Source organism: Trichomycterus rosablanca, chromosome 4, assembly GCF_030014385.1.
Source record: "Trichomycterus rosablanca isolate fTriRos1 chromosome 4, fTriRos1.hap1, whole genome shotgun sequence".
Taxonomy (NCBI): Eukaryota; Metazoa; Chordata; class Actinopteri; order Siluriformes; family Trichomycteridae; genus Trichomycterus; species Trichomycterus rosablanca.
Genome location: NC_085991.1, coordinates 47394886 through 47411863, shown reverse-complemented (window position 1 = coordinate 47411863; position 16978 = coordinate 47394886). Strand labels below are relative to the sequence as shown.

Here is a 16978-nt window from a genome sequence, read left to right as displayed (position 1 = left end):
CACATTGGCAAAAGACATTGTTGGATCAACATCTGTCTATTTTTGTTCCATGATGGGCTTTTATATACCATTAGTGTAACACAGGTCCAAGTGTTTGGTAGCTCTGAGTCACTTGGTCTTTTCTTCAGGCTGACTGTAGTAAAGATGACCACCTGTCCTGACTGGATAATCCTCACACAGGGCAATATCCTAGGACAGTGGTAGCCTAGCGTAACCTTTTTTTTAAATGGGTTGCAGAGAAAAATAACACTAATTAAATCAACACATTTTAACAGGCACACACAGGAAATAAACTTGTACATGAATGCCTCCTTGTGGAGACTATGTTACACCTATCTGCCTTCAGGGGTGCCGAACAGTGACTGAACCTGCACTCTGACCCCAGCTCTCCAAACAAGCCGGGATATGCGGAAAAAGGATTTCACTGTACACATGTATATGTATATATAGTGCTGGACAATAATTCGATATCGATATACATTGTATCACAAAAGTGAGTACACCCCTCACATTTCTGCAGATATTTAAGTATATCTTTTCATGGGCCAACACTGACAAAATGACACTGACACAATGAAAAGTAGTCTGTGTGCAGCTTATATAACAGTGTCAATTTATTCTTCCCTCAAAATAACTCAATATACAGCCATTAATGTCTAAACCACCGGCAACAAAAGTGAGTACACCCCTAAGAGACTACACCCCTAAATGTCCAAATTGAGCACTGCTTGTCATGCAGCACAGTGGCCAATATCATCCAGCATTTTAAAAGAGCAGGGTCCACTCAGAACAGACCTCGCGTTGGTCGTCCAAAGAAGCTGAGTGCACGTGCTCAGCGTCGCATCCAACTGCTGTCTTTGAAAGATAGGCGCAGGAGTGCTGTCAGCATTGCTGCAGAGATTGAAAAGGTGGGGGGTCAGCCTGTCAGTGCTCAGACCATACACCGCACACTACATCAAATTGGTCTGCATGGCTGTCACCCCAGAAGGAAGCCTCTTCTGAAGTCTCTACACAAGAAAGCCTGCAAACAGTTTGCTGAAGACATGTCAACAAAGGACATGGATTACTGGAACCATGTCCTATGGTCTGATGAGACCAAGATTAATTTGTTTGGTTCAGATGGTCTCAAGCATGTGTGGCGGCAATCAGGTGAGGAGTACAAAGATAAGTGTGTCATGCCTACAGTCAAGCATGGTGGTGGGAATGCCATGGTCTGGGGCTGCATGAGTGCAGCAGGTGTTGGGGAGTTACATTTCATTGAGAGACACATGAACTCCAATATGTACTGTGAAATACTGAAGCAGAGCATGATCCCCTCCCTCCGGAAACTGGGTCGCAGGGCAGTGTTCCAGCATGATAATGACCCCAAACACACCTCTAAGACGACCACTGCTTTATTGAAGAGGCTGAGGGTAAAGGTGATGGGACTGGCCAAGCATGTCTCCAGACCTAAACCCAATAGAACATCTTTGGGGCATCCTCAAGCGGAAGGTGGAGGAGCGCAAAGTCTCGAATATCCGCCAGCTCCGTGATGTCGTCATGGAGGAGTGGAAAAGCATTCCAGTGGCAACCTGTGAAGCTCTGGTAAACTCCATGCCCAGGAGAGTTAAGGCAGTTCTGGGAAATAATGGTGGCCACACAAAATATTGACACTTCAGGAACTTTCACTAAGGGGTGTACTCACTTTTGTTGCCGGTGGTTTAGACATTAATGGCTGTATATTGAGTTATTTTGAGGGAAGAATAAATTTACACTGTTATATAAGCTGCACACAGACTACTTTTCATTGTGTCAAAGTGTCATTTTGTCAGTGTTGTCCCATGAAAAGATATACTTAAATATCTACAGAAATGTGAGGGGTGTACTCACTTTTGTGATACACTGTATATCGCGATAGAAAATGTTTCAATAACGGTGATATGATTTTTAAAGAAATTCGAACGATATGCATTACGTCAGTGCGTACTTTTTTGCGGAAGCATTTTTGCTCGCAGGTGTTCCCACAGGGACGCAATTCAACAGCGCACCTCAAGCGAGTAGTTCTCCACCAAAACAGTGCAGTTACACATTCAACATAAATGTCAACCACCAACACAATTACAGAAAAAGAACTACTACTGAGTACTAATACTACTGAGTACTAATACTACTGAGTACTAATACTAGTGAGTGCTAATACAACTAATAGTAGTTGTGGCGCGCTAAGAGTAAAGGCACGAACGGGCTCTGCGCGTTCCACTGTTGCCAGATTGGGCTGTTTTCCTCCAAATTGGGCGGGATTTTTTTTTTGCAAAACAATTTAATAGCATTTAAATAACACATCTATTGAAAAGAGAATATTCAGTTTTAAGAAGCCCCAGCATTGTAGAAGGCTGTTAAAAGTAAAGTCAATTTTCAATGCTGATTTGGCTTAATAGTGTTAGTCAGTCTGTATCATATTCTTGAAAGAAAATTAAAATTTGTTTTCCATGCATTCACACTGGCATGTTCTGGGGTTCAAATGAGTCTCATCAGTACACACAAGTTTGCAGTCAAATGATTAAGTATTGCAAAGGAATATCTTTGAAATTCTTCCTCATAATGTTAAGGTTATAGGCTATATTTTAGTTTTTTACTTGTCAGGGAAAATGAGAAAAAATAAAAAGCTTATTATTCTAGGCTTGATGTAATTCTACATGACACTCACTGCCATAGGTAAACGAGTGAGTGACCAAAACACTACTAGATCAACAGCCACTTGCCACATACAAAAAATAAGTTATCAGACGGTTTCTGTGCCACCCCTGTGTGAGCAATGGTCTCAGTTTGGCCACCACTATGAAAATTGTCTGGCTCCGCCACTGTCCACAGTTGAAAAAAAAAGCAGACGAAATAGCTGATAAGAGATGAAGGACTAATTCAGTCGTGTATTCAGCTTGTATTTCTTGCCAGAAACCAGAAAAGAGGTTTGCAGGTACCGCCATCCAATTTTGGCGTTTTTGGCAGTTTTTCTGACATTTGTATTATTCATATCGATATCGGAATTATATCGTATCGACCGAAATTAGGAGTTACTGTATATCGTGATATAAATTTTATCCATATCGTCCAGCCCTATGTATATATGACAAATAAAGGCGTTCTTCTATAATGCTACCAAGTATTTACAGCTGAAATAGGCTTTAAGGATGCAAAATCCTAACAGACTGGATCAACTTTGGACCATGTGTGCTTCAAAAATGTATAGTAAAGGTATATGTATGGCTTTTAAAGCGACTTAAAATGAGACTGATTAAAATGCAAGTGAGTATTAACAGTCTTACTCGGGGCCCAACAGTGGTGTGGCTTGAACAAGCAGCCTTTTGATCACTAGTCCAGTACCATAACCACTGAGCTGCCACTGCCCTAATGCAACTGACTGTAGTAGTATAGAATAGCCCACTACTGCTAGAATTCAGAGTTTGAAAGGGTTGGACTCCCAGATTAGTATTATACAGCATCCCAGCATCCTTTCATAACTAGACACGGGCGGTAGCACTGTAGCCTTACAGCAAGAAGGTCCTGGGTTCGATTCCCGTTTGGAGCGGTCAGGGTCCTTTCTGTGTGGAGTTTGCATGTTCTTCCCGTGTCTGGGTTTTTATCTGGGAGCTCCGGTTTCCTTCCACAGTACAAAGATGTGCAAGTGAGGTAAATTGGAGATACAAAATTGTCCGCTAGCATACCAGCGCAGAGATTCTGAACTCCTCGGTTTGAAACTCGGCGTTGCCACCTGGTCGGCTGGGCGCCATCTGGCGGGCATAATTGGCAGTGCCTGCAGCAGACACGGATCTGCTAGGGCGGGATGACCGGACTATGTGGGTGGGGTCTTCAAATGCTGTGTAAGGACCCTGATTGGCAGATAGAGAGGCGCCTGTGCAGAATGCATAGGTGAAAAATTCTCCGCTAAGAGCTGCATGCGGGTCGGAGGAGGCGTGAGCAGCAATATACCCACCTCGGCTGCAGTCAGGGATCCCCCAGCAGCGGAAAACAAATTGACTATGCTAAATTGAGAGAAAATTGGGAGAAAATGCCCTGACTGTGTTTGAGAGTAAAAACTAGAACTGATGAATCTTGTGTAAGCAGTAACTACCGTTCCTGTCATGAATGTAACCAAAGTGTAAAACATGACGTTAAAATCCTGCTAAAATAAAAACAAATTTAACTAGACAACATGTGTCTGACTTCAGACTGTCTGTAATTTACAAACGTCAGCCTTGTTAGCCTTGTTAGCATTGTTAGATGAAGTACAGAATTCCTTCAGTAGTGATAGTTCAGACGACCGATGGAAACCCATTACACGTCGGTCTCCTTCACCAGCGGGCGTGATAGTCATACGGAAGACAACACGTCGCCCGACGGATCCTGCAAGGCCTCCTTCTTCTCCTCTTTCTCAGTCTCATCTGAAGAACCAGGCCTGATCATGAGATCGTCTGGATCTCCAGCGTAGTAAGTGTTGGGACACTCCACCTCCTTGTATTTTCCAGATGAGTCTTTGACGAACGTCTCCTTGCAACATGTTTTCTGCTCAGGGTCTGGGCAGTACAGGTACTCGTACATGGCGGCGGCCAGGATGCCACCTAGAACTGGTCCCACCCAGTAAACCTACAGGGAGGGTAGAAGAAGCATTTCCTAGATTTAGAAGTTAAATGCCATTTTAACTGCCATCCCATAATGTCACATCAGCTTAGGCTTTGAAATCTAATTAAACAGCTGGGTCCGGGTCCTTACTGTGTGGAGTTTGCATGTTCTCCCCGTGTCTGTGTGGGTTTCCTGGAGACACTGAATTGCCCTATCGGTGAATGGGTGTGTGTGTGTATGTATGTGTGTCTGCCCTGCGATGGACTGACACCCCGTCCAGGGTGTTACTGTGTGCCTTGCGCCCATTGAAAAGCTGTGTCCTGCACAGAATCCTGACCTCAACCCCACTGAACAGCTCTGGAATGAACTAGAACAGGCTTTCTTGACCAACATCAGAGCCCAGCCATACAAACACTGTCATATTTTGACTCAGTGGGCACAACTTCCCACAGACATACTTCAAAGTCTTGTAAGAAGCCTTCTCACAAGACTTCTCACTTATGAGTGCGATGTCTTATTAGAATCCTCTCTACTTAGACAGCTTCAGACAGACCCATAGTGTAAGTTTACACAATTACTTACTATAATTACCCATGCATATATTTAAATTTTGATTAGCCAATCCACCTTCTGCATGTTTTTGAAAGATGGAACAAACCCATAAGGACAAAACAAGCCAAACTCCTCAGAGACAGTAACCAGAGATGAGAACTGAACCTGGGTTACCCTCAGGGTGAAGTTTGGAACGTGGTTAAGTAATGATTGGAAAGTTTTGAAGCTTGGTGGAGCCCTGATATGATTCTCAGTGGCCGTGATGATAGAATTGATTGTGCTGGTTTATGTGGTGGTGACAGCATGCTGCTCCAAAAAGGGATTTCTGGAGCCTCAGCAGAATCTGCATGGTGTCGGATAGGGTATTGTGTGCCAGGTCGGACACCCTGGACACCCTGGGCACCCTGAGATGCTGCCAGATTACATCTGTCGCTGATAAGATATATGCCGGATCGTTTTACTCTACCTCTACACTAAATATAGCAGCAAAAATAGTACGCTCTTTCTTTAAGGCTAACTGTAAAACAGATTCGAAGTGTGAGTGTGCAGAGGACAAATCTGCAGGGAATCTGTTCACACGGACCAAATCTCAATGGAATACGTGCCACAAAGAACATCAGAAGAGGGTCCTGCCCGCTGTTAACATGGTGCTCTGTGCCCAATGGGTTTTACATTTAAAAAAAACAGCTGTGAACTAAATTAAAAGTATGAGAAGCTATAACACAGCAAACATAAGAAACAGTTTTGATCCACCCACAAAAAAATGTATAGCCAAATGTATGTGGACACCCTTCAATTTATTAAGTTTAGGTCTTGAATCAAAACACCTTTTGCTTACAGGTGTATTTTAATTTTGGGAAAGACTCTTTTGTGTTCTAGCAAAGCAAATCAAAGAGTGAAGGCTATATGAGTTCAGTGTAGATAAACTTTAGTGACCCACACAAAGCCCTGACCTTATCTCAAACGCCTTTGGAATGATTCGAAGCTTAGATGGTGAGCCAGGCCTACTGGCCAAATGCACTTTGGACTAAATTTTTTAGCACTTCTAGGACAGCCTGCTGTTTAAATGACACATACTCCAATACAATATGTATATTCAAAAATATTGATAGATTTTGGTATTTTAATATGGTTAAAGTTGAGATCTAGGGATCCAGGGTTCGAATCTCGGCAGAGTAATCAGCCAATTCTCTAAGGTTGGGGACATGATCGAACAGCCTGGTCATTCAGTGCAGGTCCCTAGGGCATACAGTATTAAAACTGTGCCAAGTCAGTGCCAACGGCCACACTCATGCTTCAAAATACTCTCAAACAGCCGTCCAAGAAGAATTAAAACTCTCATGGTTGCAAAGTGTGCGTGTTTGTGCACGATTTTGGTATTTGATGTCAAACAAGCTTAGTTTTAGATGTCCATATACTTTCGGCAATGTAGAGTATCTTGTAAACACTGTGATCATTTACAGTGATTAATAACACTTTTTACTATAGATTAAAGGTTAAACTACAGGTCAGAGGTCATGGCCTGGTGAAATGGTCTCGGAGCTCTAGTGCCAATTATCAGGTAGCCAAGCCGTAGATCAGGGGGCACCACAGCAGGTCTGGTCCCCATACCAGACTTGGCACAGTTTTTACGCCAGATGCCCTTCCTGATGCAGCCCTACTACCTGACCCCCCCCCCCCCCCCCCCCCACCTTAGACATTAGCCAATCATCGAACCCTGGATCCCCGGATCTCAACTTTAATCCTATTAAAATACCAAAATCGATCAATATTTCTGAATATACAAACTGAAAGGCCAGTGTCGTCTTGCAATCCTTAAACTGCAGGCTGTCCTAGAAGTGCTTAAAAGGAACAATCCTGGTTATTATTATGGCTGTGTCCCAAATAGCTACAACCCCAAATCAGAAAAAGTTAGGACAGCATGGAAACAGCAAATAATAAAAAAAACACAGAGTTTCTTACATTTACTTTGACTTTTATTTAATGTCAGACAGGAAACACTCTTCCTGTAAACACGTCTTAAGATGTGCCAAAGTAATCCCTCACCCATGTGGTTATATCAGCTAGTGTTGAGTGGCGGTTCTTGATGAAGTGCCGTCTGAGGGATGGAAGATCACGGGCATTCAGCTTGCACCTTTGGCCTTTACGCACTAAAATTCCTTCCGATTCCTTGAATGGTTTAATGATATTATGCACGGTAGAGGGAGAAATATGCAAATCATTTTGCACATTTCGATCATTTTCTCACACATTTGTTGATAAACTGGATCCTCTGATCATCTTTGCTCATCAAAGACTCTCAGCCTTTCCTGGATGCTGCTTTTGTACCAAACCATGATTACAATCACCTGTTTAAAATCGCATCATTATTTAGTTTTTTCACCTCATTACTAGCCCTAAATTGCCCCCGTCCCAACTTTTTTTGGAATGTGTTGCAGGCCTGAAATGCAGGAATGGATGTTTATTAATAAATGAAATGAAGTTGAGCAGATAAAACATGAAATATCTCAGCTTCATCCTGTCTGACATCAAATAAAAGTCAAAGTAAATGTAAGGAACACTGCAGTGTTATTTTATTTGCATTTTCCATACTGTCCCAACTTTTCTGATTTGGGGTTGTACTTTACTAATGTTGCAGTTAGGTGCTCATTAGAAATTGTTTCCAACCGAATGGTTTGTCGGTCACTCTGATGACTGGCTCTGTGACATACAATGGACAATGACACACTATATTGACACCACTTCTAATTTTTGCAGCAACAGTTTAGGGAAGGCCCTTTTCAGATCCAGCATGACTGTACCCCTGTGCACAAGGTTTATAAAGACATTAAGAAAAGCTCGATTTAAAGTAAAGAAACTCCGGTGTCCTGTACAGAGCCCTGAACTGAGGCTTTCTTGAACAACAGCGCCCAGCCGTACAAACACTCTTAGAACTGAATAGACACCAATTTCCACAGACATACTTCAAAGTCATGTGAGACGCTTTCAGAAGAGCAGCTGTTATTCTAGCTAAAAAGATCACACAGAGGTCACTCTATTTTAATATCATTTGTTATTGAAACAGGATGTCCAGCAAGCTTATGATTAGGTGTCTAAATACTTTTGGCAATATATGGTATGACTAATAATCTGGTCGTACATAGTGAGCATTGTCAGGATTAAAGTTTAGAATCTATAATCAATGCATTACCATCTGCCAGCTATGCCACAGGTCCCCGCTGTCCTATTACCTTATTGGCGCTTGCTATGTTTGCTTGGTATCTGTCAGCGTTTCTTTATCACAGGAGACCCAGCGATGGTGATATTCGGTTTGGCCTACCAACCATTTGGAAGGTCAGATAGAGAAGATAGAGATGTCCCGGAGCATATAAGATCTGGTGAATTGTTCTTGGCAGGAGAAAGTCGATATGCGACCTTACTGGATTACACCTAGTTGTACATTCCCAGCATTCCCTGATAGTATACCTACACTCCTGCCGCCTGTAAGTGGGTTGAGCTTTAATGACCACCACTCAACTACTGATCAGTAAGAAATCTGTTATAATACTGATACAAATCTGTTATAATAAAGTCTGTATTGTGTGTTTTTCCTCACCCAGTGGTTCTCCCAGCTCATCATGATGACCGCAGGTCCGAAAGAGCGGGCAGGGTTCATGCTGGCTCCAGTATACGGGATCTGTAACAGTAAGCAAATTGAGAAGCGGATGATATTTCATGCTCCCCCAAAGATGGAACGCCCTCAGAACGGTATCCATCGTCTCATCTGTTAATACTATTAAAGCCATGAGTCAAACAAAATACTACTCATTTGCTTAAGTAGTCTAATTCACGTGTCATTTACAGAGAATAGGGCGGCAAGGTGGCTCGGTGGGTAGCACTGTCACCTCACAGCAAGAAGGTCCTGTGTTCGATTCATATCCAGGTCCTTTCTGTGTGGAGTTTGCATGTTCTCCCTGTGTCTGTGTGGGTTTCCTCCTACAGTACAAAGACGCGCAAGTGAGGTGAATTATTCAATCATTCATTCATTTTCTTATCCGCTTATCCAATTAGGGTCGTGGGGGGGTGCTGGAACCTATCCCAGCTTTTCAATGGGCGCAAGGCACACAGTAACACCCTGGACGGGGCGCCAGTCCACACACACACATACACACCCATTCACCTATAGGGCAATTCAGTGTCTCCAATGAACCTGACTGCATGTTTTTGGACTGTGGGAGAAAACCCACGCAGACACGGGGAGAACATGCAAACTCGCACAGAAAGGACCCGGACCGCCCCGCCTGGGGATCTAACCCAGGACCCACTGAGCCACCGTGCCGCCCAAGTGAGGTGAATTAGAGATACAAAATGGTCCATGACTGTGTGCACAGTATGAATGTAACCAAAGTGTGTAAAACATGACGTTAAAATCCTAATAAATAAATGCACAGAGAATAAAAGCATAGCTGACGTTACACACACAGTTTGTGGGTGTGGCAGCTAGTCAGGGCACCAACAGGACTAAACTGGTACATCTACTGTGTTTGTGTAATGCACAATATTTAAAATAATAATCTAGCATAAATTATGTAAGAAATAATACCCAGGAAGTGACCTGTTAAAAAGAAATAACATACAACGTGGAGAAATGAAAGCAGAAGGTGGGAAGGGTGTGTGAACCTGTCAACATTTAAAAATAGAGAATTTTGTACATTTTGTCAATAGTATGATGATACTAAATTATTATATTACTTCGCACCTTGCTAAAGAGAAAGTTAGGCAAATCCCCACACACCAGGTAGAAAGAAATAGAATCCATATGCAGATATTCAGTCCAAAATACGCATTAAGCAGACGCTTTTTTTCACAGTGACTGTGACACTATATGGTCTAAGCGATTGAGGATTAAGGGCCTTGCTCAAGGGCCCAACAGTGACAGCCTGGTAGTGGTGGGGCTTAAACCAGTGACTTTCTGATTACTAGTCAGGTACCTTAACCTCTAGGCTACAACTGCTTGATATATAAATAGAAAGCAACAAAGGAACAATAATACAACATTGTAATATCACAATCCGCGACAGAGAAGTAGACAGTAGACAGTACAGGGGACAGTGCAGATATAGGACTGGATGTCGCAATATGACTGGCTAGTCCGTCTATGCATGACCAACCACGTACTTGGAAAGAAGACAGTAAGGGAACTTCCAGCCTTTAAGGCATGTACACAGTGACCATGATACTCATGCTCCCTTTGCGAACCAAGTGGATTTACGGGCGTGTCTTTCACTTGTGTCCAGTGTTTCCCAGTGTTTGATAAAAATGAATGACTATTATGTTGAATCCCAAGCTCTTATCTATCTATCTATCTATCTATCTATCTATCTATCTATCTATCTATCTATCTATCTATCTATCTATCTATCTATCTATCTATCTATCTATCTATCTATCTATCTATCTATCTATCCATCCAGACAGAGACAGACAGACAGAGACAGACAGACAGAGACAGACAGACAGAGACAGACAGACAGAGACAGACAGACAGACAGACAGACAGAGACAGACAGACAGAGACAGACAGAGACAGACAGACAGACAGACAGACATTCCACATCATAGTCATTCATTTCATATATATATATATATATATATATGAGAGAGAGAGAGAGAGAGAGAGAGAGAGAGAGAGAGAGAGAGAGAGAGAAAGGTATATATAGCAGATTGTAGATATTACAATGTTGTATTATTGTTCATTTGTTGCTTTCTATTTATATATCTAGCAGTTGTAGCCTAGAGGTTAAGGTACTTGACTAGTAAACAGAAAGTCACTGGTTTAAGCCTCACCACTGCCAGGTTGTCACTGTTGGGCTCTTGAGCAAGGCCCTTATTGAATTCAGTGATAATTGTAAGTCATGTTTGGATAAAAGCATCTGCTAAATGCCAGAAAATGTAAATGTACTGATTATTGCACTGTTTATTGCTTAAAATCTTTCTAGCCCTGACTAGGGTCTCACTGTGTGGGCTGCAACTTCATCGTTCTGTAGAAATTCATTTAAACTCCTGCATGACATCAAATAAACAAAATAACAAAATCTCCCAGGAGACACTGCTAACCCAGTTATGTACCTGTTTAGGCTTTCGCAGTGTTAACCATCCTGCTACTTCGTCTGAACATCACACTTCTAGTTTTATATCTGATAACAAGTCATCAAATCATATAAACATCCATCACTGATACAGAGTAAAAGCAGGACGACAGGTCAGGCTCTCAGGCGGTGTGTGTAACAGCGCTGTATCTAGGTACGGCTCCTAATTCCCTGGTGCTTTTACTGTGGGAGCAGGTTGCTACGTTCATGTCAGGTGTTTAGGTAAGAACCTCCCAGAGAGGAAAACGTTTCTAAGAACTTCTTAGAACTATTGTACTGTATTTTCTGAACGTCACTATTTTATCCAGCTCTATTCAGCTGCTAGCTAAATGATGACAAATTAAAAGAAAACCCAGAATAAATAATAATACTGTATTAACCTTATGAGAACTGGTGTTACCAGACAGGCACGATGCATGATACAATTAAGCAATTTTCCATCCTACCATGCTCTGTGGCATGTATGGGGGTGTGAAAAATGAACTGCCTCTCTGTCTTTGCTTCTGTTTGTGATGTCCTTCCTGAAGTAACCCTCCTATTTTTATACAGGCATGGGACCAGCACCCAAAGGCTGGACTGAGATTCGAATCCTGGAGGCTGGATAAGGTCTGAGCATTAAAATCCAACATAAAAAATGCACTTTGACCAAATGGGCACAGATTCCCATAAACACGCTCCAAAATTTTGAAAGTCATATGTCCACATACTTTTGATAATAAACGATACATTTCCCCATACATGAGGTCAGTTTGTCTGAGGATCTAGTGAGAAGATAAATGAGGTGTATTAGAGACTGACCGCGAACAGATGGCCGATGACCACGGCGATACCGATGGCGAGGCTGGCTGAACCTTTGAGGTCATTTCGTTTGTGGTCACAGGTGGCAAACACGGTGAAGACCAGCTCAAACGTGATCAGCAGCTCTATGACCAGGGCGTGGCCCACTGAGATATGTTGGTTCACCTGCTCAGGAATAAGAACAGAAACAAACAACACGGGCAGATTTTATACAGTATTTCATTATAAATAACCAAAAAAGTCAAAACATTAGGACCACCCCAAAAATGCATCTTAGTAACTATTTCATAATAGTTGTGCATGTGATGGTCAGGGGTCTATTAAATGTCGGGCTGTTGATATAGTTCACGTATAAAATGCAGCAGATCTGATCAACAAGGGGGTGAAATCGTTACGGCCAGACGACTGGGCTCACGGGCTGCCTCGATAAGTACTCACTGACACTGGTCCAAGGATGGACAAACAACTACTCTTCACTGCCAGTAGATATGAAGGCTACAGTATGATGTCTGGTACAGAGCAACAGAAGATCTCCTGTGGCTTAAACTGCAGATCCTTTTAATCCTGGTGATGAGGTGAATTCTGGGTATAGGGCTGTACAGATACTCTCTAAAATGAAAAGATGAAAACATCCTGGAAGTTTAATATCAACACAAGTTTAATATCAAACACAGTCTCTCTAATTCACCTTACTTGCAGGTCTTTGGACTGTGGGAGAAAACCGGAGCACCCAGAGGAAACCCACACGGACACGGGGAGAACATGCAAACTCCACACAGAAAGGACCCGGACCGCCCCACCTGGGGATCGAACCCAGGACCTTCTTGCTGTGAGGCGACCTCCTTAGCCCCAGTGCCACCCGTCCACATTCAGGTAAAAGAACATTTGTATGGTTGGGTACTGATGTTGGTCAAAAAAGCCTTAGTTGATGTTCCAGTTCATGAAGAGAGGGCCTTCCCTAAACTGTTACTGCAAAGTTGGCAGCATATAATTAAACCTGTTAGCAATTGTTGTGGCTGAAACACATGAGCTCAAAAATGAGAAGGGGCGTCCCAATATTTCTGTCCATACGGTGTATGTTGATGCGCAGCTCCAAATGCAGTCAGGGGCGTAACTACTGGGGGGGGCAGGTGCACTGGGGCCCATGGCAGGCCCTCCACGACATGAACTGAAACCCCCATCGCACTGCCCCCCATTGGCTGCACTCACCAGGTTGTTGTTTTATTTATATATATATATATATATATATATATATATATGAAATTTGTTGAGGGGACCCAAAAATTTTTTTTGCACTGGGTCCCATGAGCTCCTAGTTACACCACTGGGTGCAGTCATATTAAACACGATAAAATAATCATCGTACCGTCGTGACACCCAGGCTGCCTCTGAAAGCACTCGGAGTGACCAGAAAGAGGATCCCCGCTCCAGCGATGGCTCCCAAACACTGGGCCAGTAAATAGAACACAGCCTTGGCGAGACTCAGCTTCCTGGTGACCAGCATGGCGGTGGTGACGGCGGGGTTGATGTGGCCTCCGCTGATGTGACCGAAACACTGAACCAAGGTGGCGATGCTCAGTCCAAAACACAGCGAGATGAGGACCAGATCGGCAGGTGGCGGCTTCTCGGTGCCCGAAGCCCAGTTGATGGTGGAGCCCAGACTGATGAGGACGAAGATCAACGTGGCTACGAATTCGCCAGAGACCGCACGCCAGAAAACTTTAGTCCAGATACCTTTGAAAGCCGCCATGAGGCTCTCGCATTTGCACAGTTGTGAGCACCTAGAGCAGGAAACACTGCAAAACAACCACATTTCAGAATTGAATTATTAAAAGGTGTGATATATACTGATCAGCCATAACATTATAACCACCTACACGTTTCTACACTCACTGTCCATTTCATCAGCTCCACTTACCATATAGAAGCACTTTGTAGTTCTACAATTACTGACTGTAGTACATCTGTTTCTCTGCATATATTTTTAGCCTGCTTCCACCCTGTTCTTCAATGGTCAGGACCCCCACAGGACCCCCACAGGACCCCCACAGAGCAGGTATTATTTAGGTGGTGGCTCATTCTCAGCACTGCAGTGACACTGACATGGTGGTGGTGTGTTAGTGTGTGTTGTGCTGGTATGAGTGGATCAGACACAGCAGCGCTGCTGGAGTTTTTAAACACCTCACTGTCACTGCTGGACTGACAATAGTCCACCAAGCAAAAATATCCAGCCAACGGCGCCCGTGGGCAGCGTCCTGTGACCACTGATGAAGGTCTAGAAGATGACCGACTCAAACGGCAGCAATAGATGAGCGATCGTCTCTGACTTTACATCTACAAGGTGGACCAACTAGGTAGGAGTGGCTAATAGAGTGGACAGTGAGTGGACACAGTATTTAAAAACTCCACCACCATTGAAGAACAGCATGAAAGGGGGGCTAACAAAGCATGCAGAGAAACAGATGGACTACAGTCAGTAATTGTAGAACTACAACCTGCTTCTATATGGTAAGTGGAGCTGATAGAATGGACAGTGAGTGTAGAAACAAGGAGGTGGTTTTAATGTTATGGCTGATCAGTGTATATATATATATATATATACAGTGTATCACAAAAGTGAGTACACCCCTCACATTTCTGCAAATATTTCATTATATCTTTTCATGGGACAACACTATAGACATGAAACTTGGATATAACTTAGAGTAGTCAGTGTACAACTTGTATAGCAGTGTAGATTTACTGTCTTCTGAAAATAACTCAACACACAGCCATTAATGTCTAAATGGCTGGCAACATAAGTGAGTACACCCCACAGTGAACATGTCCAAATTGTGCCCAAATGTGTCGTTGCCCCTCCCTGGTGTCATGTGTCAAGGTCCCAGGTGTAAATGGGGAGCAGGGCTGTTAAATTTTGTGTTTTGGGTACAATTCTCTCATACTGGCCACTGGATATTCAACATGGCACCTCATGGCAAAGAACTCTCTGAGGATGTGAGAAATAGAATTGTTGCTCTCCACAAAGATGGCCTGGTCTATAAGAAGATTGCTAACACCCTGAAACTGAGCTACAGCATGGTGGCCAAGGTCATACAGCGGTTTTCCAGGACAGGTTCCACTCGGAACAGGCTTCGCCAGGGTCGACCAAAGAAGTTGAGTCCACGTGTTCGGCGTCATATCCAGAGGTTGGCTTTAAATAATAGACACATGAGTGCTGCCAGCATTGCTGCAGAGGTTGAAGACGTGGGAGGTCAGCCTGTCAGTGCTCAGACCATACGCCGCACACTTCATCAACTCGGTCTGCATGGTCGTCATCCCAGAAGGAAGCTGACGCACAAGAAAGCCCGCAAACAGTTTGCTGAAGACAAGCAGTCCAAGAACATGGATTACTGGAATGCCCTGTGGTCTGACGAGACCAAGATAAACTTGTTTGGCTCAGATGGTGTCCAGCATGTGTGGCGGCGCCCTGGTGAGAAGTACCAAGACAACTGTATCTTGCCTACAGTCAAGCATGGTGGTGGTAGCATCATGGTCTTGGGCTGCATGAGTGTTGCTGGCACTGGGGAGCTGCAGTTCATTGAGGGAAACATGAATTCCAACATGTACTGTGACATTCTGAAACAGAGCATGATCCCCTCCCTTCGAAAACTGTTGAAAAACAGTTTTCCAACAGGATAACGACCCCAAACACAACCTCCAAGATGACAACTGCCTTGCTGAGGAAGCTGAAGGTAAAGGTGATGGACTAAACCCAATTGAGCACCTGTGGCGCATCCTCAAGTGGAAGGTGGAGGAGTTCAAGGTGTCTAACATCCACCAGCTCCGTGATGTCATCATGGAGGAGTGGAAGAGGATTCCAGTAGCAACCTGTGCAGCTCTGGTGAATTCCATGCCCAGGAGGGTTAAGGCAGTGCTGGATAATAATGGTGGTCATACAAAATATTGACACTTTGGGCACAATTTGGACATGTTCACTGTGGGGTGTACTCACTTATGTTGCCAGCCATTTAGACATTAATGGCTGTGTGTTGAGTTATTTTCAGAAGACAGTAAATCTACACTGCTATACAAGTTGTACACTGACTACTCTAAGTTATATCCAAGTTTCATGTCTATAGTGTTGTCCCATAAAAAGATATAATGAAATATTTGCAGAAATGTGAGGGGTGTACTCACTTTTGTGATACACTGTATATATATATATATATATATATATATATATATATATATATATATATATATATATATATATATTTAATTTAATATATATTATTATTATTATTACTAAATCTAATCTAAACTCATCAGCAGATAAAATATGCAGCTCTGATGAGGATCAGTAATAGTTCATTATTCACTATGAAGCAAAATAAGTGGGCATTGAGAAGTCCAGTGTGAATCTTACCTTCGTCCAGCAGAAGCAGGAGCAGTCGCAGTGTGAGTGGTGTGATCAGGAGGATGGAGGAGTGCAGGAGGAGCGCTCATGGTGGTGCACAACTCCGCCCGGTGTTTTATTCCACTCCACAGATACATTAATGGAATCTCCAGAGAGAGAAGAGACCCGAGAACAAGGGGAGGAGCCTGGATACACAAACCACGCCCACTCCTACTATAAATAAGCGCTTTAACGCTTCACATGAACTGAAATGATAGAAGCTGATGAACTGAGATCCTGGGTTCGAACCACTTCCCAAAATTGCCACTGTGTGGGTGAGTGAATGGGTAATTGTGTCCCTGTGATAAATTAGCTGCCTGTCCAGTCCAGTTTTTATAATTATGTTGTAATAATATATACACACTTTATGGTCAAAAGTATATGGACACCTGAGCATGAGCTTGCTGGACGTCCCATTTCAAAAACAAATAGTATTTAAATAAAATAGAACGCCTTTATTTGTCATATA

At 43.1% G+C, this 16978-nt stretch overlaps 1 protein-coding gene across 1 annotated transcript; it reads right to left on the bottom strand.

Moving 5' to 3' along the window:
* Positions 1–4198: 4198 nt before the first annotated feature.
* Positions 4199–16553, bottom strand: LOC134311753 (aquaporin-4-like). Its single transcript, XM_062993415.1, has 5 exons — positions 16480–16553; positions 13441–13870; positions 12075–12239; positions 8744–8824; positions 4199–4620 (listed from the first exon to the last, which is right to left on the bottom strand). The coding sequence occupies exons 2-5, from the start codon at positions 13822–13824 to the stop codon at positions 4348–4350; spliced, it is 903 nt and encodes a 300-aa protein (XP_062849485.1). The 5' UTR covers positions 13825–13870; positions 16480–16553; the 3' UTR covers positions 4199–4347.
* Positions 16554–16978: the final 425 nt, after the last annotated feature.